The 26,950-nt window shown below is 42.4% G+C and overlaps 1 protein-coding gene across 3 annotated transcripts in view; it reads right to left on the bottom strand.

Annotated features, from left to right (window-relative positions):
• Nucleotides 1–26,950, bottom strand: part of gnb1a (guanine nucleotide binding protein (G protein), beta polypeptide 1a) — a 255,500-nt gene that overhangs the window by 22,993 nt on the left and 205,557 nt on the right. For all 3 annotated transcript variants that reach the window (XM_084333888.1, XM_084333887.1, XM_084333886.1), the window contains exons 6-9: nt 22,235–22,397; nt 15,690–15,756; nt 13,529–13,730; nt 9,332–9,548 (exon numbers count right to left, since the gene is read on the bottom strand). In XM_084333888.1, the coding sequence (XP_084190014.1) occupies nt 9,332–9,548; nt 13,529–13,730; nt 15,690–15,756; nt 22,235–22,397 (649 nt within the window). The remainder of the gene's footprint in view (nt 1–9,331; nt 9,549–13,528; nt 13,731–15,689; nt 15,757–22,234; nt 22,398–26,950) is intronic.

Below are 26,950 nucleotides of genomic sequence, written 5' to 3'. Positions count from 1 at the left end.
ATGTCATCAATACAAACATGAACTTGAATTCCATCATGTCTGTGTGCGGGAGCTCACAAGGCTGTTGTCACAATGTAAATAAGAACGTGCACTGAAAAGTTACAGTATGTAGTTGGTTGATTATTTGTATGACAGTCATAAACCCTTGCAAAAAGTATCTGTTTTATTTAATTAATTGAAAACATGCAGCATGCCTTTCCTCCCGGCAGCAACGACAGTGGAATCCCTTTCTATTCACATAACTGCATTTGTGATGGAGCTTTGACAGCTACATGGGTGGTACAGTAATAACTAGGGATGCACAGAAATTTCGGCCACCGAAAGTTATCGGACGAAAATGACCAAAAATGGCCTTTCGGCTTTTGGCCGAAAGAGTTTTTTCACCGAAAATATATCACAGAAACAGAAACAAGTAAACAACCTGTAACTAGGGATGCTCGATATTGGCTTTTTTACCGATACCGATATTCCGATATTGTCCAACTCCAATTTCCGATACCGATACCGATATCAACCGATACCGATATATGCAGGGTTTCCCCCCCAAAAAACGGAATAATTTCAGGTAACTAATAATTTCACTGGATGCATTCAAAAGGCTTTCTAAATGTAAGCATTATCTGTGCAAAATATGATCATTAAAAAAGTAAAAATGAAAATTTTAAACCAACATGCATACTTTTGACAATAAATAAAATAAGAATTGGTTCTTACTTGCTTGCCTGGGTAAATAAATAATAAATAAAGGTTAAATAAATGTTAAAAAAAAAAAAAAAAAAAAAAAAAAATTGTTATTGTTTTTTTTTTTTTTTTTTTTACCGATACCGATATTTTCCGATATCACATTTTACTGCCGATATCGGCCGATAATATCGGTCGGCCGATAATATCGGACATCCCTACCTGTAACCTAACGCGTGTTGTTGTGATGATGTCATCAAAACGTGGCTTCAGTCATTACATGCGCGCTGTTTCTATGTGTCGCGCTGTTTCTATGTAAACTCAGCGCGCAACACGTCCAATAAATGCGTCTTTAACATGCTTTATATCCTTATTTACTATATGCCCGTCGCGGTTAACTTAAGAGGGGGGGGGATTGTGTTTCTCACATTGACGCTGTCTGTCGTTGATAATATAATCTGAAGAGCATTATTATTATTATCATTCTCGAGAATACACGTTGCGCGTCTATTGTGCCAAAGTCAAGAGAGCACATTCATCTGCGGACTAGAAAGGTGCGCTCAGTAGAGCACAGATGTCCGCCACTTGACTTGGAATTAATGTACTGTATGCATTCAGAAGTGCTGAATAAATGTTTTATGGACCCATAATAGTGATTATTTATTATTCAAGTTAAGTTTTGCCATAATCATATATTTTTCCATAATCAGGTAGCTGAACAACATTGGTAAAAAAAAATTCTATTCTATGAATAATTAACGGCCTTTGGTTTTCGGCCAACTGTTTCCTATTTTCGGTATCGGTTTCGGCCAAGAATTTCCCATTCGGTGCATCCCTAGTAATAACAGTCTATTACTCGATCCATCTACAATATCACGATGGACCGTGCCATGTAGCCTATGTATAGCCTGCCATATGTGATCAATAAAAACGCGAACTTGAATCCCATCATCATATTTATATGTTGTGTCTGTCCACTATGTTTATTACTTTGTTATTCCCCCCCCCCCCCTATCTATGTAAAGCGACCTTGGGTCTCATGAAAGGCGCTATATAAAATGAAGCTATTATTATTATTATCACGTCTGTGCACGGAGCTCACAAAAAAAATAAAAGACTGTCTTTTACTTTTAGTCTCAGTGAAGTTTCAACGGAGCGAGGTAATCTATTCTAACCAACAAATTGAAGTAGAAAGCATTTCGTTGTGGCCAATCTTATTTGGAAACATGACACAAAATAATAGTATGTCGCTTTTTATTTGAAACAATATTTAATCGCGTTTGGAGGTGGGTGTTCTGCGTCTGCCCCCCCCCCGTGCCAAACAAGCAGGCAGGCCAACCTCTTGTTCGCGCGTGAGCCCGTTATAATTACACTGTCGCTATCTTACAATGAACTATAATGAATTACGGTTCATACAGAAGTTGAACATGTCATTGTTGAAACTAATGCACGGAAGCTTATTTCCGCGGTGCAATATTCAATATTCTACCACCGGGCGCCAGCTACGCATGCTCCGAGCTGTGCGTATATATACGCACAAAGTCAAGCACAAGTTCAAATTGATAAGTGCCACACTTTGCTTAGAAATGATCGTACGCAGGGGTTACGCACATATCTGTGTGTACGCAACGTTGATAAATGAGGGCCCAGGAGTGCCTGCTCAGCATTGAGAATTGGATGGGGAGTAACTTCCTCCAGTTAAATGCTGCCAAAACGGCGGTGCTGATCCTAGCAGCTGAGAAGACTGCAGCTAGAGTGGCCACTCACTTGGGGTCCCTTAACACTTTGATTGCCAGCATGGGGTGGGCTATTTATCGCTTGAGTGCCAGTGCTTTAGTCAATGAGAGGGCGAGCACATTTGTGAACACATAAACTATATCTTAAATTATGGCTATGTGTCTAATACGCCTGTCGCTTATCAATGACTTGCTTGCAGTCAACATGTACGAAACGGATTGTTTTTTCATCGGTACGTTTCCGTTTTAAATAAGAGTATAGTTTTGAAAATTTCTAGAAAAAGAAAATATATTCCGCAGGAATCGCCCTTTACTGGAATAAACACAACACATCGTAATTTTCCGGCTGATTTATGAATAGTTTTCAAATAAATGCTAGATTATCGATAGTATATGTGTACTTACCGGTATGCACGCTAGAGAAGCAGGCTGAAAAATCTATTATCTATGACCTGGTCAGCACTAAGGACATACACGCGCACACACAGACACGTTGTGAAATATGTGAAAAAAACATGATTACCCCAAAACTGGTAAAATAGATTCCTTACCTCAGATCAGATGTTCTGCAAAAAGATTATTCCAATTCATGATCGCCATTCCAAATATCGATCACGTTTATTGATCCAACATTAGACCTCGAAACAGATAATCCACGCTGCTTTCGGTTGCCCCAATGAATGCAATAGTCTCCGGTTACATGCCTGAGAAATGTGGAATCCGGAGTTTTCTTTTCACATGCATTTTCATTGAGTCCATTCCAATGGGTGCAATACCATCCAGGAGACGATAGGGGGCGGTATTTGCCCTTTTCGAGCTCATACAGTCCCAATGATAACGTGAGGCTGGATTGATGAAAAATGAATGGATATTGCTAATAAAAGAAATAACGATTAAATAACGAGATTTCTCTTCATTGGCACTCAACGCATGGTGGCCAACAACGAGATTTCTCGTCATTGGCACTCAATGTGTTAAAGACAACATACGCCCCCATCTGAGAAACCTGGGTGTTGTCTTTGACCAGGCCATGAACCTAGACAAACATGTCAAAACACTCACCTGCTTTTTTCACCTCAGAAATATTGCAAAACTATGCACCATCATATCTCACTCTGAATTAGAACTGTCCGTGCATGCTTTTATTTCCTCTAGGCTTGACTACTGCAACTCACTTTTCATCTGTCTCACCAAATCATCCACAGACAAACTACAAATGGTCCAAAATGCTGCAGCCAGGCTACTCACAAGGTCAAAGAAATCATGTCACATCACTCCCATTCTGGCATCCCTGCACTGGCTCTCGGTACACTAAAGAATTCACTTCAAAGTCCTCACTTTTACTTTCAGAGCACTCCACGGTCAGGCCCCTATCTACATCACTGAACTCATCCATCCCTACACCAACACCCACTCACTCAGATCTGCCGATCAGCACCTCCTGGTGGTCCCCAGGTCCAGGCTCAAAACAAGGGGTGATCGAGCCTTGGAGGTGACGGCACCAAGGCTCTGGAACGCTCTCCCCCTGGACCTGCCCCCTCAGAAAACGCTTTTAAAAAAACAACTAAAAACACATGTTTAGACAGGCCTTTGGTCATACATAGGCAGTCTTTCTTGTCCTCACTGTTACTATAGTTTTGTTTTTTAATTAGTGACTGATGATTTTATTTAAATTATTTTATTCTATCATTTTATTTGGTTTCACAGTTTTTTCTTTTTTAACTTTTTTTTTTTTAGCGTTTATCGCTTTTCTGGCCAAGCATGACCGACAGAAACAGGTTGAAACGGGATGTAGAGCAGGGGAAGACATTCTGATAAATGACGGCGGGTCCGGGAATCGAACTCGTGTCCACCAGATCCGTGACGAGCACGGTTTTCCCCAACGCAGAAATAGCGCCGAGATATGCGGTGAGCTACTGGAGCCCCCTTCACTGTTTTTTTTAACTGCCGTCTGTTGTCATTTATTTCTGATTTTTGTTTTTGTTTTTATATACTAGCTGTAGTGTAAAGCACCCTGTGCATTCGTGCTGTGAAGGGTGCTATATAAATAAAAGTAATTAATTCATTCATATGTTAAGGTAGGTAGTTTTGACTACAGTGTACGGTAGGAAGTGAAAGTAAGTGTCATCTCTTTCTGGTTGGAGGTTTCTTCAAAGCCTGATGTGAAAACACAGGAGCCAGAGCAACCGGGAAACACTGGTGTAACTGAACACTGCACCGACAGATCGATGGGACAACCAGACTTTAGGCGTGTTCGAGATTGGCTAGGCGGACGCAGATCTGTGCAGGTTTTACTACGGCCTCGCCAAACGCATTGCATGACGGTTAGAATGTTGTCCGACTTGCTCTGAAAATCTGACGAGGCGCGGGAGCGAGCCACGCGCAGCCTTCAGAGTGAGGCTCCACAGTACCTCTCACCCGGCTGCTCCACGCAAACCCATGATGGGAAACGACTTGCTATGGTCGCGCAAAGCGCCTATTGGCTCAGAAAAGTTGTCAGTCACCAGCCACGTGACAGCCAGGGAGTTATGAGACGTTTGATTGATTGATTGAAAACTTTATTACAGTACGGTTTCCGTCTACCTGTCTATCAGATATATGTATTATTATTATTATTGGATACAGGAGTTTGGGTACCAAGAGCTTCCTCAAATAACGTTATGCGTTATCATCATATCATCATGATAAACTTCAAGCTGTCTACACCAAATTATTTTTATCAGAGTAATGAATGCTGTCTTAATAACCATCTCTGCAATGGAGTTTATATCAAAATAACAATATATCAACCCCCCTGAACAAATGGTGATTGCTTCTTCAAGTCGATTCTACAGACGGACTGTTTCTATCACCGGAATTAAATAATTATAATGATAATAAATACGACAATTACGTTTTGCATTTATAGTCATGACTCAATGAGCAATCTGAGCATTACCGCTCTATGTACAGTACGCGTGTATGCCTTCTACGACGGAACTGCGTTTCCGCGTTAGAATTTTGCGCTCTGATTGGCCAGGTCATGCGACATGTGCGCCAATCGTGGGACAGCAAGTTCTGCGCCTATTTCCGGGTCTAACAGCCTGCAAACTACCTGGCGTTCTATCGCCATGCTCTAAGACAAACTCTAACCTTAACCAACTTCGAAAGAGTGCCTAAGCTTAACCGTCGGAATCAGGGCAGGCGTTCTATCGCCATGCTCTAAGACAAACTCTAACCTTAACCAACTTCGAACAAGCGTCTAAGCTTAACCAGTGTAGAAACTTGCGCTCCCACGATTGGGCGTACATGTCTCATGACCAGAAATTACTTGGCCAATCAGAGACGCGGAAACGCAGTTCTGTTGTAGAAGGCATACAGTACGCCTCTAAGCAATCTGGCTTTCAGTTAACCCAATCGCTAGATAGATTAACGAATTCCATATAAATCTATAGTTCATTAACGATGCAGCAACTGAGCAGATACTGTATCCCGCACACACACACATACACATTGTTTTGCCTCAATATATACTGTATATATAATTCTGTTTTGCCTCAATATACATAATATATTGATGCAAAACAGAATTATTCAGCAGTGTGTTGTGTGTGCGTGCGCGCTGCGGTGGCCAGGAGCGCGCAACAAGATGGTATACATTATGGTATATGAATAGTATATTCCACTATAGCAGGTATATGGTGTGCTGTACATTTGAATCTGATCTAATTTTGCACACGGCCATCGCATTATAATGAGCTGGACAGGTGTGTATGTGTGTGTGGTGACGTGAACGCGTATCTGCCGTGCGAGACTAGACGAGAGGCTCTCGTGAAATATGAAGTGTCCGACGTTCTGACTCCTCCCCCGGCTGCACTCGGCTACTTTCGAGGCGAGCCGAAATCAATCTCGAACACGCCTAATGTTTCCCTGCTGCAGTGCTGCACTGCCCACCGCATCACGTCTCACACTACTGACAATATGATACGTCTCGGCCCATAGTACTCCAGTACATCCATACGGCTCCAGTCGCTGTCGTGGCGAGACAGATGCTGTGACGCGACCAATGCAGCGCATCAACTCTACATTCTTCTCCTCTCGCTCTCTGCATGGCACTGCTTGTGCCCAAACCTCTGCTCTTCCTCTCGTCTGGGCTCGGTGAAGCCACCAGTGCAAAGTAGTGCAATAATACCCCCAACTATCACCAGGAAAAGACTTGGATACAATAACGCAATGTAAAATACATAAATCCAGGACCGTTTATTGTCACCAGTGAGTGTTCTGTAACTAAAGACGTTCCTGTCTGAAGGCTCATTGCCAGAAGGCAGACTGGAGTGATTGAGATTGTATGGGGAACAGCCCTGCATGATGCATCTAACCTGTGAAATCAGGCTAATTGCCTGCTAGCCTGTGATTAACAAAGCTTCAGGCCATGTCCCCACGTATCTGGATCTTTTGCCAAACGGATATTATCAGGCTCCGTTTAAAAAGAAATCCTCGTCCACACGACAGTGAAAAAAAAAAAAAACCTGATCCAGACGCAAACACATAAACGCATATAAATTGCTCCAACAAGCATGCGGGCCAGTAGGTGGCGATAAGCGATATCCCAAATACCATAGTGGTACGAGTGGTCAGGACGACTGTGAAGCGATAGGAATTGTCCATTGGTTCACCCAGCCCACTTGACCATTCCTAGCATTTCCATTGGCTATATTGACATACATAGATGATAAATAGATAGATATAGCGGAGGATTATGCAGTCCAGAGGAACCAACCAATCTAGATATGTCACGATTCAATGCTTTACTTCTGCGCACTGGGCGACGGAGAGATACAATGTCAATGTTGAGATCACAATATCCGGATTCTGAAACTAAATATGGCGAGTCCTTATCACAAACTATATATACTAATTACAACAAGACATTCATTAATTGCATTGTACTGTTCACGTGTGCTGCCGTCGTCACATATATAAGTAAGGATAGTTTGAATGACATTTCAGCACCAAGGCGCTGTCCACCGAAGTTATTATTACTTCAACGCGCTACTGCCTATATGGATAAAACAAGGTGTAATAAGGATGTTTTAGGTGGTGGTAGTTTCTCTGTTAGGACATTATAGCTGAAATATATAGCCTAGCTAGCCTATAGTCGGTCTGATATATATTAGAGAAATAGTAAAGTAATATTCGCCAAACAATCTGACGGGCCAGATATTATTACGGCTCGCCAGTCTGAGCATGCGTTTAAGAAAATCTCCGTTTATGTCTCTGAAAAAACCCTTTACGTGTGGATGAAAGGCCCAATCGTGGAATAAAATGTGCGTTTGGCAAAATATCCAGATACGTGCGGACATGGCCTCAGTCTTCACTTCATCCATGATGTCGGCCAGAATCAACTGAGCGATTCATCATCCATATCAACCTGCCAGTCAGTAGGCCTTTCCAGTACACTTTAGTGGAATTTAACAGTTTAGTAGGGACATTTTCTCTTAGCTGCGACCAGCAGGTCTAGCACTCGCTCTATTCGTTGGTTGGTCCACATCCTCTAGTCTAGTGGCCACAGTTTTTGACCTAGGAGGCTGAAATTTGGCATTGAGGTCAAGTGTTTGTGTGAGTGTCTGTGTGTGTATATATGTATGTATGTGTGTGTGTGCATGCACGTACATGGTCGCAGCTATTGCAGATTTTTCTATTTATATTTTAATATTAGTCATCAGGGTCAATTAACCCTTTCTGCGCCAAACCCGAGATTTCTCGGGTTTCGAATCCAACGGTTGAGTGCCAAACTCAAGATTTCTCTGGTTTTGATCCTTTTCTCTTTTCTTCGATTTCCCCATTCTAAACACTTGCGCGGACCTGCCTGTGTCTCCCTGGCACCGCTGCCTACGTTCAAATTGCAATGACGATTGAATCCCAACAGGTGGCAGTATAGCCTACCTTTTTAACTGGGTCTCTAAGGTGTCTCTCAGTGCCTCTGTGGCTCTGGCTGCAGGAATCCCCTCCCCCTCAAAGTGAATCAGCACACAGCCATCTGCTGGAGATTTGCTCGCCTGAAACCTATTGTTTCCCGTATTATAGCCATGCCCAATGCACACGAGTAATGGCGATCGCGATGGAACTAGTGGGATTATTCATTTTGGAGTACCTTCTGACTAAGGTAAGGTCTATTTTACCGAACCTAAAACATGCTTTTGTATTGATCACAGCGTCGTATTTTACCGAACCTAAAACATGCTTTTGGTAACGATCGCAGCTTCGTAAAACGACCCCCCCCCCCCTTTGATGATTTTGTGAAGAAACATCTATATATAGTATATACCTTTGATTTGGAAATAATATAGGTTTCAGGCAAGCAACCCGAACGATTTGCACATATGCATATAACACAATCTAGAAAAAAAATACTGGTTTATTTTGAAAAGGGGCAATGTCTAGCATGTAGAAATGAACTGGTTTGTCAGTGTTGGACTATAAATAGTGCCTGTCAAATGAGCCATACTATTGTCTCCATAGCTATAATATAGAATATACGATGGGTCCGCAAACATCGTGAAAATGGTCAATAACGCTGGCGCCATTGAGTAAAGATGGGAAAACAGCGTGGCAGTCAATGAGTTAAGAGTGAAAGCAAATATTCAATATATTTCACAAGACAAAAAGCTTCTATATCAAAGATTAGAAACATGATAATGTAATTGTATATCTGCCAGGTTGAGAACCAGTGGTTTGACAAGACAGGGGTAAAATAAGAGACTTGGGGAACAGAACGAGGGAAGAAGATTCGACAGTGCAATTTTAAATGTTGATACACTGTAAATCTTTGCATCCCTTTTATGTACTGAACAGAATTCGGACACATCGATTCCCCCTCAAACTCCTGTTGTGAAGGCTGAGGAAGGGACCGGGACGAGGGGAGTGTGTCTCACCTGCACGGTCGGCCTTCAGGGTGTCCCACACGTTGCAGTTGAAGTCATCGTAGCCGGCCAGCAGCAGGCGGCCGCTCTTGGAGAACGCCACCGAGGTGATGCCACAGATGATGTTGTCGTGAGAATAAACCATCAGTTCCTGGTCAGCCCGCAGGTCAAACAGTCGGCAGGTCGCGTCATCAGAGCCTGTGGCAAAGGCATTACCGTTGGGGAAGAACTGTGGGAGAGGGAGGGAGAGAGAAAGAGAGACCACCGTTACATCATTGTATTAGCGCTTTTCCTGTGGCCTGGCCCTAACCAGACAGAAAAGAAAAGGTGAGTCTGGTGAGTTTCTGATTGGACCATCTCTCTCTGTTGTGAACCATCAGCAAACCAACCAGTCACCATGCTCAGATTTACTGCTAGAATCGTTTGCTAGACTGACAGCCTACAGCTTAGTTATACTGGAGGGAACATTCGCCTGGTTTATAAGACAGGAATATTCTCCATGTCAGAAGTCTTTCATCATTGTAAATTGCATGCAATGGTGCAGAGAAAAACAAAGGTATGATGATGTATTGGCATACAATATAGTTGACACTCAAGTGTTGAAAACAGTAACGTCTCTTTTCCATTACATGGTAACGGCTCAACTAAACCCGCTTTTGATAACAGGTACTTCGTTTTCCACTGCAGATAATACCCCTATCATTGGGGGGCCGGGTTTGCAGAGATGACCGTCGCTGATTGGTCAAACACACAGCGCAACTGCGTGTGTGTCCGTCTGTGTACTGATTCATTCATAAAACAAGCAAGCACTCTAGTACCTATTTTAGAACCAGTTTAGGACGAGGGGAGGACATTTATCTTTGTTTGATACGTTAAAAGTAAAGTTAGGCTTTGTTGTCGGTGTCCAGACACATTTTTTTAAAAGACGAGAAAAAGAGAGAGCAGCAAAGTGGTGGTCGAGCAAGTGGCCGTAGAAAGAACAAAGCAGGAATGGGAGAAATAAAACACTTTTTTCTGATTGTTTCATGGTAGTTACGTTCTAAAGCACAAATAAATAACCATCAAACACACTAACGGATGCTATTAGTTTAACTTTCCACCACAGGGTGCTGTTGTAGTGATCCTCATATCGTCATTGATATCATTTTACATTTTCCCCAGCAAATCTTAATTACATCAATATTGTGCTATCAGAAGATATTTGCAGGTTAAGAATTTAATGTTGACTATTATTGCTATTTATTGGCTATTAATATTATTAGGCCACCATGGTGTAGAATAGTGTAGTGGGTCTGGCCAGAGCAGCGGTCTTGTTTTGCCAAATAGCAAACATTGGAAATACTTCATCTATAATCACAACCCTGCTTAGCTTACACAATGTTGTTGTAACTAAGATTTGCTGAAAAGAATAATCCTGTTTGTGCATCGATCGCTAGATTTATCAACTTCTAATAGGAGTGTATTTCCTGGTTGATAAGAAGATGATGATGCTGTTGTTACAAGAGACGATTCTCTGACCAATTGTTGTTCTGCAGTGTTTTCAAGTCACCTTTTGGTGTTCCCTCAGCTCGCTTGGAAGAACCATACCAAAAAAGTACCAGGTACTATCCACAACTTTTCCCAGATGGAAAACAAAAAAGGCACGTAGAATTGAGTAGAGTCGGTACCATGTAGAGGAAAAGGGCCATATAGTGAATTCAGCAGGTAGTAGGTAAACACTCAATGCTAAACAAGATGTTTTGGGGACAGTGACGTGACATTCATTTTTGTTGTCTGTGTTCTTTCAGCTGAAGACTTAAGAAGGGGAACTACAAAAGGCGACTGGGTGGCGTAGTGGAGATTGCGCTCGTCACCAATGCAAGAGACTCTGGTCTCGACTCCCCGAGTCGACATTGCCTGCGGCTTGGACCAGTCGTCATACTATCTCAATTGGCAGAGGTAGCGGTTGGAAAGTCGATGGGTGGGGATTGGACGTTGTGGACAGCGACTCCTACAGGTCAGTTGGTTGACGCCTGTACAGCAGAGACGGGAAGTATCGGGGGCAGCGTGAGCCTCCCACGCGTTACTCCTCGCCACTGAGAGTCCGCGCTGTCTGGTGAAAAGATGCGTCAGGCTGCCTCCTCGTGTACCGGAGGGGACACGTGATGCAAGGCTTCTATCCTCACTACAGCCGACCAGTGGGAGGCATAGTCTAGCAACGTTCAAGACAGGGGAGGGGAGAATTGAAGGGGAGAATTGGCGATACGAAATTGGGATGGGAGAAAAATAGAAAATAAGGAGAAAAAGTGGATAAAAAAAAAGAAGGGGAACTACACCCATTACTGTAGCCTAGTGCTTTGTGCCAGAAAATGCACCTGCCCTCTCTCGTTGCAGGACAGGGCAGTGGTCACCACGGTCAGTGTAATATATATATATATATATATACACACACTTTTTTTCCCGATCACAATGGTTCTCGAGATTTATATTTGCCGGCCAGTTTAAATTCTAGACAGGAAGGGAAACCCTGCTTGTGATCAAGTATTAAGTCTGGAGTTGCTCCATAGATGGTAAAAGTGACACAGAGCACCCAGGGGAATGGTCTGTGTATACAGATACATTTCCAATTCATTGTCTATGGAGAAGCTCCAGGCGTTATACCAGATGACGTCAACCATTTAGATTTGACTTCTCTGGTTTCTAGTTTTGTGAGAGAGTAGCTCATGTTCACAAATATTGATTGAACTTTCCTAGGCCATAAAAATACCATATTTGAATTCTTAATTCTGGTGACGTTTCCCTTTAAAAGAGCAGTTGACCCTAAATTAAAGGGGCAGTTCACCCCAAAATAAAAACCTGGAGTGCCGTCTGTCCATCCAGATCATTTTGGTGTGATTTGCCTAGTTTTTGAGATATCTGCTGTAGAGTTACCTGCTGTCACTCTAATACAAATGAGCTGAATCTGACACTCAGCTCATGGGACTGGGTGGGAATGGGGGTGTAGAAAGTAGTTCCTACATGAAACTGCTCACAACAAGGTCTGTGGATCATCTTGAGTAACCGGGTCATGATTTCGGAATGAGATATTGCTTTTGAGTTTTTCAAATGTATTTTTTTGGTACTTGGAGCTTCGAGTGCCATTGAGCTTCATTGTATTGGAGTAATGGCAGATATCTCTACAGCAGATATTTCTACATCTGATACCTTCAAAACTAGGCGAATCACACCAGAACGATCTGGATGGACAGACGGCACTTCAGGTTTTTATTTTGGGGTGAACTGCCCCTTTAAGTTTTAAAGAATGTTGGTAAAAGGTTAACTGGTCTAGCCTCATCCACCATGACTAGCCCAGGGACCGGACCTTTGAGTCTGTCACAGAGTGGTCTGTGTCTTCTACACCGTACCAAAAGCCTGGATCGATCCTCGGGCTGAGAGCTCACAGAGATGCATTGACAAAGCAAGATGGTGTGTTAAGGGCCTGGATGATTCATAACTGTGTGAGGGAGTGGTTTCTAGGGTGAGAGAATATCCTTATCGTGGGTGATGCTGCATACAAGATCATTTGTAAGTTGTTCGCCTTCATCCAACAACTGCCTGCGTGTGTTCATTTGTGGGTGTGATTGACAAATTCACACCTACAATTCCTATCTATTCCAAGCCTGTCCATTAAGAGGGGGTGTGGTGTCATTCTATTCTTGGACTACATGATTTTCCGGCAGACCACTCGCCAATCCAATTCACCCTCAAAGAAAAACGGTACAAACGGTGGAGGAGAGTGAACCACTGTTTCTATTTCTTTCATAGCTGTTACTTAAAGAAGGCAGTTTCTGGTGATGTTGGTCGTAAACATCACATGGTTACTGGCAAGCAACCAAAAATGTACTTTAACGACATGTTTTTCCATCCCAATAACTCACACAGGATCCAGGGGGATAAAACATACATCTTTAGAACACATACAATTTTTTAAATTAAAGAAATACCCAGAATCATTACATGACTGTTTCTTTCATGTCCTGAAAGAAACAAAATGCATACCTGACCGACTGAGCTCCACTGCACCAATAAACTAATGACTTTAATGTAGTTTTAGACGTACATACATCTCTAAGGCCAGTGTGATGTGTGTGCATGTACAGTATGTATGTGTGTGTGTGTGTGTGTGTGTGTGTGTGTGTGTGTGTGTAGACTCTACACTGTAGAGGATAGAGGCTGTGGTCATGTTCTTACGCAAATGGCGTTGATGTCCGACTCGTGGCCGGTGAACGTTTGCCGGCACATTCCTTCTCTGACATCCCACAGCTTGGCAGAGGCGTCACATGCCCCGGACACAAACAGCCGGGTGTCGGGTGCCAGCGACAGGCTCATGACGTCGCCGGTGTGGCCAGCAAATGTGGTCGTCTGTTGACCGGTCTCAATGTCCCAGAGAGCGCTAAGGACGCAAAGGGGAGAGAGGACACCGTCAACTACAACAGCTTTGTGGCGATTATAGACAGACGATGTAAAGCTCTGGTCTAGATCTTTAAATGGGATGATATGGAACTTCAGCTGCCTAAAACTCCTGTAATGTACATTCGGCATTAAGCGGAGAAAAATATGCAAGCAGAGATTTAACCCTTCTGTATCCCTATGCACATTGAGTTTTTCTTTGTGGATAACTTTGGCTGTGTTGATGCATATGGCATAAACTTTGCTCAGGGTGTTTGTATTGGGATGATTTTTCTAAAGTAGAACTTTTAGAGCAATCTGTATCCCTCGTGTACAAAATGTCCCATTGACTACCATTATAAACAAATGTTTTAATACACAGCCTTTGCAGTTTGATTTTAGATTTATTTCTCATTACTAGGTGGTCAAATTCCTTTAAAGTAGCATTATTTTTTCTATCAAGATGCCGCCATTTTCTTATGTACTTCCTTCCTGTGTGTCTATTTCAGCATTTATCCTTCCAGGGACAGATGCTCTTCTGTAGGCAAATTCAATACATATCTAAAACGAAAATTATTTGAGTGTTTTAGGGATGTCTTGGTGTGCATGTGTGTGTTGAGGAATTTGTTTGTTTGTGTGTGTGTGTGTTTGTAGCTAAAATGCAGCCCTTATGGAAAATCCTATTTTACTGCTTGCAAGATTCAGACAGATGGATGAGGTGTGTGTGTGTCTACAGTCTATGATGTGTGTGTGTGTGTGTGTGACGTGTGTGTGTGTGTGTGGCTCTTAAGCCCTAGCCATATTTTCAGAAAATGTGCCTAAAAGTACATACCCAAGTAAATGGAAGATAGCTCCACTATCTAGGGACTAAGGGACATCTATGGATGTATTCCCAGTGTCAGAAATATTGTGTCCGTTACTATGCTTGAGTAAATTGTAATTAATCAAAGGAGAATATAAAAAAGAAAAAATCCATCTTTGACTGTGAATAACACCATGCTAACATAGACCAGATTTGAAGAATTCAGCACCTTCTTGAGATCAAGTGTACTAAAAATCAAAGCAAATTAATAAAGGGCAGATGATTTACAGGGTTCTTTGTAGATACAGTACTGAATTTTGCCATCCGGACATTTGAAATATGAATATATAATATATAATATCAGGCCTATAAATGACCTTATCCTCTTTCCAAGCTGGGTGAGCTGGGTAGTGTAGTTTTATAAAATATCGACGTCCATCAAAAGCCCTCGGCACATTCTCGGCAGAGTCACTTTTCCGCACCTACTCCCGAACTCTGCATGCGCAGATTGATAAACCTAGATCTCTGTACAATCCAGAGACTCTGTGGGCAATTTGCGCATGCGGAGTTCGGGAGTAGGTGCGGAAAAGTTACTATAGCTCGGCCAAGAAAGTGCCAATCAACTTTGGACTGGTCTCTCCGTATTCAGGAGACTCAGGCATATAAAAAAGTATATTGGATCATGTCTCCAGCACCCCCACAGCCATAGCTAAAACCGCTTAATGTCGAGGCTCTCATCCACAATCATTAATTTTCTCCCCCCGCTCTCTCTCCCATGAGCTCAATGCAACACGGAAGTGCAGTGGTCTTGTATAGGAAGATGATGTATTCCAAGATGTGCCAATGAAATCAAAATGTTCCACTTAACAGGCCTTCAATCTTTTTTTCCTGGCTATATGGGTCAGAAAACTGTACAGTCAGCATCAAGACATGTCCAGAACACCCTCATCCTGTCTGAGAACGGTCCCAACATTCACCTTCATTTCTATGGGACAGAGAGAAGGAACCCTACTCTGTCCAAACTCTCATTGGGGTGAATGGAACCTGCACCCGCTCTATTCTCCCAAGCTGAGGAGAGTTCAATTGTCTCCCTTTAATACAAGTCTCTGGCAGCAGCCAGTGTGTTATGAACACAACCATGGGTGCAGTACTGCTACTCACCAGCTGGTGTCTCCAGAGCTGGTGACGATCTGGTTGTCATCCAGGAAGCGACAGCAGGACAGGTAACCTGGCAGGAGGAAACACAGGAGGAAGGCAGTGAGGCAGCGCAGACCACTTAAAAGACCAATTATAGACCACTTCTATCACATAAAAGACTGAGGTGGCTTCTCTTATCAACTGGGTCTGTTTCACTTACATTCCAATTCATTCAATATTGAAATGGAACATTATTTGTTGATGACAGAAAAGTTTCTAAATATTTGAATTGTGAAGACGATCCACTTGATGAATTTCCCTGAGCTTGGGAGGAAAAGACCACTGTATTCTGAAGCCCTCCAAGAACTCCAGATACTGTAGCTGAGCTCAGGAGGAAAAGACCACTGTATCCTGAAGCCATCCCAGAACTCCAGATAGCAGAGCTCAGGAGGAAACGACCACTGTATCCTGAAACCCTCCCAGAACTCCAGATAGCTGAGCTCAGGAGGAAAAGGCCACTGTATCCTGAAGCCCTCCCAGAACTCCAGATAGCTGAGCTCAGGAGGAAACAACCACTGTATCCTGAAGCCCTCCAAGAACTCCAGATAGCAGAGCTCAGGAGGAAAAGGCCACTGTATCCTGAAGCCCTCCCAGAACTCCAGATAGCTGAGCTCAGGAGGAAAAGGCCACTGTATCCTGAAGCCCGCCCAGAACTCCAGATAGCTGAGCTCAGGAGGAAAAGGCCACTGTACTAACTTCAGATAGTGCTGTAGGTGCAGGACGTTAAGATGGAGCAGATGAACTGGCCAATTCACCAGCAGTTAACAGGAAAGGCTGGAGGGCATCTCTCTAGTTCATGACTCGCTTCCATATTTCTATCCTCTCTACTTGCTGGCATAGACCCCCTTCCCCAAGCCAAAGGAACTAGAACCAGAACGCTGACACACTTCCTACATCATGTGATGCGAGTCAGATTAATCGTCCTTGCCCAAGAGCACAGAGGTAGGCTACTGCTCTCTCTGGCTCCATCTCTGATTGGAACTAGAATAGAGTGAGTTTTGTTCACAAGGTTCTGCCCAGGACTTGGTGACATGGTGGTGGCAGTGGGTGTTACGTATTACTTTCACATGGTGGAGGGATACTTACCGTCTGTAGTGCATATTCACATTGTGGTTGTAGTGTGTTGTCACTAATGGGTGGATTAATTGACACACTCTTCGGTTTGTTTTGCTTGTCACTAAAATGGCCGCTTCTCTAATTATCACAGGTGTGGTGATGAGGCACCACGCCCTACAAAAGCAGAGCAGAGGCTGCAGGAGTTCTAGTTCGTTCTCTCTCTCGCAGCTGTCGCTCGTCACTGGTTCTCCAGAGGCCTAACCTGAAGACCTCATTTTGTGCTCATTGCTTTGTTGTATTTTTTGGCTCGTTCTTCCTTTTGCCTATGTGCATTATCTTGTTATTGAACTAGGGAGTCTGGTGCACCCAGCTCCCCATCTTTTTGTCCATTTAGATTAGCTGTCCAAATAAATAGTTATTTTTGATAACTCCTGTCTTGTTACCTAAACGAGCCATATTGTAGGGTTGAACGTAACAGTGGGGAACCACAGTTTGCCAATTTTTTACCTGAATACTAATGTTATGAGGAGGACATGTTAGGGCTGGGCGATAAAACGATAACTATAATTATCACAATATATTTTAACACTATGGCCGCCAAGGACGCCTTACCTCGTCATTCCCCGCCATGCTAATTCTGCCAATGACGCCGTAACACGTCATTGAGATCAATATTTCAAAAATCTGTGATCGCAATCATATTTCTCCCGCGGATACTTGAGATCTACTGTTGATCCCCTCTCAACTCTCCAACGGTTCAAGAGCGCCATCTGGTGGCCGATCGCCCAAACCGGAAACGGAAACTGGTGCTCATCCAAAATCGGTCCGACCACTCGCTATAGGTCCCGGGACTCGGGCTCGACACAATGGATAGCGTTCCGTTACCAATAACTCGATAAACAACATGATTTGGACGTATATACTATTATACAACCTGGAGATGGATAGCATATTTCAACATCCCATAATAGGAATATTTTTGCTCCACGCTCATCGCCCAACGGCCGAGGAGACTGGGGTAAGATTCAGCGTTTTTTTTTACCGTGTTCGATACAAACTGCTCTAATGATCATATCACCCACACTAGATGAATCATCTAACGTTGGCCACGGAATTATAAATGACCCCCCCCCCCCCCCCATCCGGTCAACATCAGATAAGTAGTAACTTCTAGAAGCACGTCCATTTGAAAAAATGTATCTCGCGCCGATCGCTATCAAACTGTATTTGATCATCAATATAATGCATTTATATAAATCACGTTCTGCAGAATGCTGCAGAAAATGATAAAAACATATTTATACTTTAGACCGTATTTTAGTATGAATATGTGAATGAAAAAGTATAACGTTGCTACATCCTGAACGATAGATAATTGACGTTGAATGGGCCATAGTAATGTCAATTTAGCAATACAATTTAAAAAGTTATAGCCCTGCAAAGAAGGGGAACTTCTCCATAGACAAATAGAGCTGGCAGAGGATGGTATAATGATGTACATAAGCCTGGCAAAGAAAGTGTTAATAATCGATATGGATCGATAATTAAAAAAATATCAATATTTTTTTTTGTATTGTGACCTGCAACAGGCAGCTTTAAAACCGGAGACAATGGACAGACTTGTCTTTCTTGCCTACAAAGTAATCAAAGTAATGGCTTTGCTTGTCAAAATGACAATACTGACCAAATTGAGATTTATTTTTCTCTTGTCCATTTATTTTGTTTGCTTTCTAATTTAAAATACAGTTTGAAATCGTCTGTACACAGTAGGCTATGTGTGCTAGCAGAGCTAGTCTCCAGTCACGAGTCACGGTGCACATGTGCGGTGGTTTGTCCACCAAAAAAGCACCAAAAGATAGAAAAGAAACTAGCAGAGCCAGAACTGTTCAACTCCCCTGGAGCCACAGCCAGCAGATGCCCGTTTACTTTCGCTTTCGAGTGTGAGGGGCTGTAACATTAAAGATGGCGGCAACGACAAATAATTGCTGCAAAATAAACTACAAAATACATTTGTTGTTTAAAAAATAATAATAATAATAATGTAATACTGATACATATGGCCCAGCCCGACATGTATATAATTGGCCATAGGTTTTACCATCGTGTTCTGTGGCTTGAGAGCTCACATCACCCAGAGGAGATCAGACCTCTATTGAAATACAAACACAATTTTCAACTACTTTCAACTGTAGTAGGGCCAACATGAGGAAGGTTGAGGAAATACTGTCTGAAGTTCACTAGAGGTCTGCTATCCTCCAGGTGACGTCATCTGAGGTGGAGTTAAAAAAGTTAATAAAACAGGGATCCAGAGTGCGCCTATTTGGTCACATTTTGCGACCTATTTTGGAGTCAGCGCGACCCGCAATTATAACTAGGCGCACCAGTGCGCTTTGCAAATAATTCCCTGCTCCCCCCCCCCCCCCCCCCCAACGCTGTTTATATGTGTGCAGTGAAAACTCTGCGAGCAATGGGTCTAATGCGTCTAACATGCTTTCCTTGCCATTCCTTTATGCCCACGTCGCAGTAAAAACCTAATGTTAATGTAACTAATGTTAGCCGCTAATGCTAACCAAGCTAACCCTGGAAACATTCACAGGCACAGCAAGAAAGTTTAGAGTGAGGAAAGTGGGGGGGGGGTTAGGTTGTGTGTTGCGATAGCAATGTTGAAATTGAGGTGTTTAGACTTAGTTTAGTTTTACAGAGAGTAAAGTACCGAAAAAAGGTACCATTGGGTACCGGTAGGGGTGGGCGATATGACAATATTAAATAAATATCGGGTACAGTTCATTAACGATACTTTTTAAACGTATCGTGGATATCGTGATGTTTCTCACAATCATGTCAGTTTCTAAGCTGCCGCGGCTGAAATGAGACAAGTTACTTTGGCGCAGCGCTTTACTCTCTCGTCTCTCCCTCACAGAAAAACACACTCGCCCCAACTTACACGCACATACACGCACGCACACACACCCAGAGAGGCGGCGGCACAAGTTTGTTTGGCGGAAACAGGGAACGGGGATACGACAGCGTGAGAGAAGTGGAGATAGTTTAGAGAGTTTAAACGTTAGCCCTACCTGTTTTATTCAGAAACGGCTATGGAATATAGAGGCACCGAGGCTGATGAACTGGTAGTAGCCTCGCGTTCTAACCGTTAGCATTGCGGCTAGCGTAAATGAGCTAATAAGGCATTGGATTCATAGCTTGATAGCTAGCAATGTCACATTGAAGATGACGTCACAGCGCCCCAGCTACACTGACATTGGGGGGGGTACCGTATTTATTTAATCTATGGGGGGTACTACCGAGGCGAGTAGGCACCATGCAGCCCGTGGAAAAGCGGCATAAGAGAATACTTCATAATGTTTCATGCAATTAAAAAGTAAATATATATATGATGATGATGCACACACACACCTTTACAGTGTTTTGTTTACCAGTAGGATGTTATAACATTGCTGATAATAAAAATTATTATTATTTTCTTGTATTTTTGGCTAAAGTGGATAGAAAACACAGTAGTGCAAAAGTCTTAGGCACCCAATAGTTTTTATATAAATAGTCTTAGATGTTAATAATATTTGTTTTCTGTATTCGTGTCTGTAGACTACTCTTTTAGATTTTTTTTTAAACCTTTAATTAAAGTATTTTTGAAAAGCATCTTCATGGTTTAATGCAGACATATGTTGCAGGGACTATTTTAAGCGTCATGTTGACGTGACTGTATGCTTCAAATGGTTAAATCAAGCATTTTTAAGTGCTTTAGAGGAAATGTCAAAATATCGTGATGTATATCGTGTATCGTGACATAGCCAAAAAATATCGTGATATCATTTAGAGGCCATATCGCCCAGGCCCTAGGTACCGGTATCAATTCCCAGGTAAAAAGAAAAATTTCCAGGCTCCGTGTCCCAAGCAAACACAGCGCGTAGGCCAGATAAGACCATGCAGTGATTTAATAAAAATGTAAAAGGAAACAAGACTAATTAACTGTGGATCTAAAATAATATCCACTCAGACCACTAGAAAAGCATACTTGGCAGAAAATAACTTTTTTTTCTCCAAACTAGTAGAATCCATCCGATAGATTACAGTAATTGCTGCTCCATTTGTTTCTCTCTACACTGTCGATTTAAGTAGTGCGCCTAACTTTTGTGCTGGTGCTCCTAAGGTTTTCAGTAAGGAGCACCAATGCTCCTAGTGGAAAATGTTAGTCTGGAGCCTTGAAAATGTAAATGTTCAAAAATATTTGAAAGTTTGTTTGAAATGGTCCAAATCAAAAGTGAAATAGTTTTGGTTCAGTTTATGTTTCATATCATCAATTGAAAAACAAACCAAAGGCTGTGAAAAAAGACACATGATCTGGGGCTTTGAACTTGGAGGAATATCTTTCATTTTGGTCGTTTTGTCCTCATTCCTGCTTTAATTTGAGATTAATTAAAATTATTTAAAGCGCTATTTTTTTTTTATCTAGATTACCGTAATCTATGGAGTGAAACATTTTCAACGTTCTGAACTTTCAGCAGTATCTTTGCTTGTTCTTTTTTTGCATTGACTCATGCTCCTTTTTGAAAATCATCTGACATGAAGATGGAACACATTTTTGTTGTTAATATGATTTATATTACTGGTAGTTCATACAAGACATTATCGTCCTCTAAGCCAATCTGCACTTTAACATAGGCCTGGGTTGTTTTTATTTCTGTTAGCGCCGCGGATATAAGAAAGAGGTCTAGCTGAGTCAATGTTGATGGTTTTGTTGAACATTTGTATTTCACAGGAGAGAAACTGTATTCAAAGAAAGCTATTAAAATAGTCTTTGAATCTAAATATACTTTCTTTGTGATGATTTTACATTAATTCCATGATTTTACTCAAGTAAATATCTGTTACAAACTTCGATCTTAAGTAGAAAAATGCGATTTTTAATCTAGATTAATTACATAAAATTGTGAGATTAATTAGTAATTTCTTTTTAATCTATTGACAGCACTACAAATTTCACATTTAGAAATATATGGAAACACGTCAACATAAACTGCCCAATCAGCATCAAATGCACATTTCTTTGTGTCTTTTCCTGCTTTTGGTCAGATTGCTTTCAGACCTCAAACAAGCCACTCCAGGGTTCACTTGGAGGCGGACCGAGACCACCTCAAACAAGCTGACCAGGGTGTGGTTGTTTGGTGCGGACCTGAGTTCAATGCTGGTGTTCACACCAAACCAAAAGGACTGCACCACAAGGGTTAACGCTCCGGGGTTCAATTCAACCGGACTAAACAAGACTGGTGTGAAAGCTACACTACACACTAATGACTTAAATGACCCCTTCAACAAAGAGGGAGCAACTTAAGCAACATCACACGTGTAGCAACGCTAGTGTTGTGCAGCTCAGGAACAATTGACATTGACAAACTGATATTTGTGGGCGAGTGTATCCAGCCGAGCCTCCCCACCTGTGTGTCCGGCCAGCTCACGGCTGACGCGCACGTTGCCCTCGCGGGTCTTCAGATTGTAGATGGAGCAGATGTTGTCCAGGCCGCCACAGGCCACGTAGTTGCCGGATGGTGCGTAGGCGCATGTCATCACCCAGGAGGAGCGCAGCGGGATTGCATGGACCTGGAGGGAGAGGAGGAGAACATCTGTAGTGTCAGAGAAGGAATGGAACACAGACAGAGCTTTGCTCATCCATCAAATTACACAACTTTCCCATGGAATATTCTGCAGTTTCTAGGGCCAATATTCCATTTTGACTTTTTATTCCATTAGAGTTGAAAAGCACCTCATAGACTCAGTTACCCAATCAGCTCCTAGTGTCGGCTCACAGGCATGGCACTTTCTGCAAAACCATTTCAATCTAAGGCTTTGCATTTACGACACTGTGTGACCTTGTTGTTTCTATGGCCGTTTTGAAAAGTCACATGTCAGTTTCTGCAAGCTACAACTCACCTTATTTCTGTTACTTAGAATGGTTATCTTTCCTGCTATTCTTTACTTAGGGCTTCCCGTTATCTTTTCTGCTATTCTTTACTCAGGACTTCCTGTTCTCTTTCCTGTTATTCTTTACTTAGTGCTTCCTGCTATTGTATACTTAGGGCTTCCTGTTCTCTTTTCTGCTATTGTTTACTTAGGGCTTCCTGTTCTTTTCTGCTATTGTTTACTTAGGGCTTCCCGTTATCTTTCCTGCTATTCTTTATTTTGTGCTTCCTGTTCTAGTCAAATCTGTTTGGGCCATTACTCCTTTAGAGTTAACTACATCTACCACCAGCCAGCCATGCTGAACGTAGAAAGCTTCACTCGCTAAAGACTGAGCACATTTCTAGGACATTTCCAAAACATTTGTGGACATGTATCATGTTCCATAACCTTTAAATGCCTGGGGGGAAAAAACACCATTTTGAAATTCTGTGAGTTTTCCAGGTTTTCCATTAGAGTCCATGTTGTCATTCTGTCCATTGCAGTGGAACAGTCTAGTAAGCTGTCATACCTTAAGCCAATACTGCTTCAAGTTTCAAGTTTGTTTATTATATGTCACAACAAAATACAGAATACTTTATATGAAATGCTTATTTCTGAAAGAGCCCCTGAGAGTGTGCTACATACAGTAAAAAAAGTTATTAAGAAGTAAGTAAAAGTAAGTAAAGTCAATAAATTATATACAATATACAACACAGAGTAAAATGAGTACCAGTGAGTAATGCAGAAATGAGATGTGGTACAAAACTTAGGGTAGGGTGCAAATGAGGATGTAGTGCAGTGGTTCTCAAACTACGGGCCGCGGGTAGGTGACAGTGGGGTCGCGGAAAGTAAACAAATTAAACATTTACTTTCTTATTTTCTTATGTTCTGGCAACATATTTTGGCTAAATATGCCTCGTTTTATAAATGTGTATTGATAACAGTGCTTTAATAAAATGTTCTAATAAATATGCATGATCAGGTTCAACAACGTGTGCTTTTATTTTGATATTCCTTAATTCCACGTAAAAATTATGCGATACATTAATAACACTTTCAGCGCCAAGATTAATCCCCATCTCTGCCGCTAGAAGGCCAGCTTAAAATAGTCGTTTCCGCAGTGTTTCACAATGTTTGCAGAGCTGTGTGTGTGTTCTGTATTATAGCTGTGGAGACAATGGTGTGGCTCATTTGGCAGACACTACTTGTAGTCCAACAAGTTTATAGTTTATTACACGCTAAACATCGCGCATTTTCAAGATAATCCTGTCTTTTTTCATAGATCGCAAGATAAAACCCGAATCGTTCTGGTTGATTCCCTGAACCCCCAAATCAAAAAGGTATATAACATGTACATATGTACCTCAAGGGGGGGGGGTAGTCTTACCCCAAAAATCCGATCGTTAGAAAAAGCCTTGTTTATGACCGGTAAAGTAAGCCACTGTGATCGTTACATAAACATGTTTCACGTTCGGTAAAATAGACATAAAGGGTCCTTACCTTAGCCTGAAGGTAATCCAAAAAGAATAATTCCAATGATCCCATCGGCGATCGCAATTACTCGTTTATATGTAATTACACATGTTTACGGGACACTATAGGTTTTGAAGCGATCAGATCTGCTAGCGATTGCTTTGAAAGAGCTCCTCCCCCACAGAGCAGGCCTCGATAGTCCGGTGCATTCACTGACTATCCTGTTGCCTTTCTATCAGAGTTCAAAAGGTAGGCGATACTGCCACCTAGTGATAATCGCAATTCCAACGTATACAAACGACCCAGGGATGGCTAGAATGACCCGGATGATGATTTAGAACGGGGATCAGAGGGAAAATATCAAAGGATCTAAAAACATAATATTACGTGTTTGGCACTCAACCGCTGGCGGGCAAACGCGTAATATTACGTGGTTGGCGCAGATTGAGTTAAGTGTGGTGTCCCCAAAAAATAAATCCTAAATAAAATGGGGTCACGGTCATGGCCGTAGCCAGCTATGAGGTCACCGAGGTCCGGACCTCGGTAACTATTTGTAACTATTAAAAAAAAAAAAAAAAAAAAAAATTATACTTTTTTTTTTTTTTGGTCAACGACCGGCCCACTACTAGGCTGAGACATCGGCCCATTGGTACTGACTGACACTGGGCTGGCCCAATCACATCTCTTACTAAGCACCCCCCCGCCAGTCGTGCAGGTACATGACTGAGAGGGGGGCTGGTACATGACTGAGAGGGGGCTGGTACTTGACTGAGATGGGGCTGTGGTACATGACTGAGAGGGGGCTGTGGTACATGACTGAGATGGGGCTGTGGTACATGACTGAGATGGGGCTGTGGTACAGGACTGAGAGGGGGCTGGTACATGACTGAGAGGGGGCTGGTACATGACTGAGGGGAGGCTGTGGTACATGACTGAGAGGGGGCTGGTACATGACTGAGAGGGGCTGGTACATGACTGAGAGGGGGCTGGTACATGACTGAGAGGGGCTGGTACATGACTGAGAGGGGGCTGTGGTACATGACTGAGAGGGGGCTGGTACATGACTGAGAGGGGCTGGTACATGACTGAGAGGGGGCTGGTACATGACTGAGAGGGGGCTGGTACATGACTCAGATGGGGCTGTGGTACATGACTGAGAGGGGCTGGTACATGACTGAGAGGGGGCTGGTACATGACTCAGATGGGGCTGTGGTACATGACTGAGAGGGGGCTGGTAGATGACAGAGGGGGCTGGTATACATGACTGAGAGAGGGCTGGTACATGACAGAGGGGCTGGCTGGTACATGCCTGAGAGGGGCTGGTACATGACTGAGAGGGGGCTGGTACCATGTATTGTGCATCATTGTAGGTCAAACCATTAAAAAGTTAATTTCCACGGCAGCCATTTTGGATTTTGGTCTCTCACAAATTTCCCCCGCCTTTTTAAAAAATCCATTGAGAAACGAAGTGCCACAGATGACCCAACTACTAGGTCCATATCGTATCATCATAATATTATTTTTTAAATCATTAGGATAAGGGTTCCCTTGATAAAGATGCATGAAAAGGCTGTATAATATACAACACCAGTAGCTCAACTGCAAAAACAGCTTTTTTATTTGATTAGATTTATTTGGAAATTAAAAACACATCATAAAAACAAATGATCTTGACCAATTTGTATTCCTGAGGATATCACCTAAAAGCATTCATTAACAAGCATTAACACTTATTTCCAAGGTGGTCCTCGATGGAAGACATAAAAACACAGCACATTATAGCCTACTCAACTGCAAATTTTTCCTCAACTGCAAAAATGTATGCCTACTTATGTATTAGCCTACAGGGAAAAACACATTCACAACAGGCAGCAAAGTTTGTTTTCAGCCAAGTATGGTAATAAGGTAACTATTAGGATATATATGGTATGGATTACTTACTCTTAATAACTTATTACTATCTGTGGTAGCTCTAGTCTCCACCTACACAAATTGTTTTTGTGCTGTCCATTGATCATGCACCTTCATGTGGTAGGCACATAGGTCAAACTCCCCAAACAAACACACCATTGATTTAATTGCCATATACGATGAATATAAAACAAGAAGGTGATCTATTAACTGTGTAAACCTTATGCAATATTCATCATTGATATTTGAATACTTGAAATCTGTATGAACTGAGTAGTTAGTATCAAATGAAATAAGATGGAACTGCTCCATGCATTCATTGAATAAACAACTATTTTCTCATTACCAGTATTAGCAGTATTGTTTAAATTGTACAGCTTTTTGCACATCTTTGTCAGGGGATTCCAACAATTCTGGACCTGAATGTACCAGTTAATTGTAATCATCTCTCTCCTTATGTCTAGTCAAGCCAGGTTGTGGAGGAGAGAGACAGGGATGAACAGGCTATAGACTACGTTGCCCATCCTGAGCCTGCTATGATGCAGGTGTTTTTACATCACCACCCAAAACAAGATTCAGCCAAGAGCGAGTGAGTACACTGGTCCACTTGTCCATGGCACTTACTAACCAGCTTTGTAGTGGGTTGGGGGAATAGTACAGTAGGTACGCATATTTAAGGGGACCGTAAGGATGGTGTACTGGTGGGTGGTGTCCGACCGATTATAGTGGGCCGGTCTGGGCCAAAAAAATAAATGGACCTCCCTAATTTCTAAACCCTGGCTACGGCCCTGGTCACGGTATGAAAAAGTTTGAGAACCTGTGATGTAGTG

This window comes from Notolepis coatsorum, assembly GCF_963971535.1.
Source record: "Notolepis coatsorum genome assembly, chromosome: 17".
In the NCBI taxonomy this organism is placed as follows: domain Eukaryota; kingdom Metazoa; phylum Chordata; class Actinopteri; order Aulopiformes; family Paralepididae; genus Notolepis; species Notolepis coatsorum.
The sequence above is the reverse complement of the archived record's forward strand: the minus strand, read 5'-3'. Positions and strand labels throughout refer to the sequence as shown.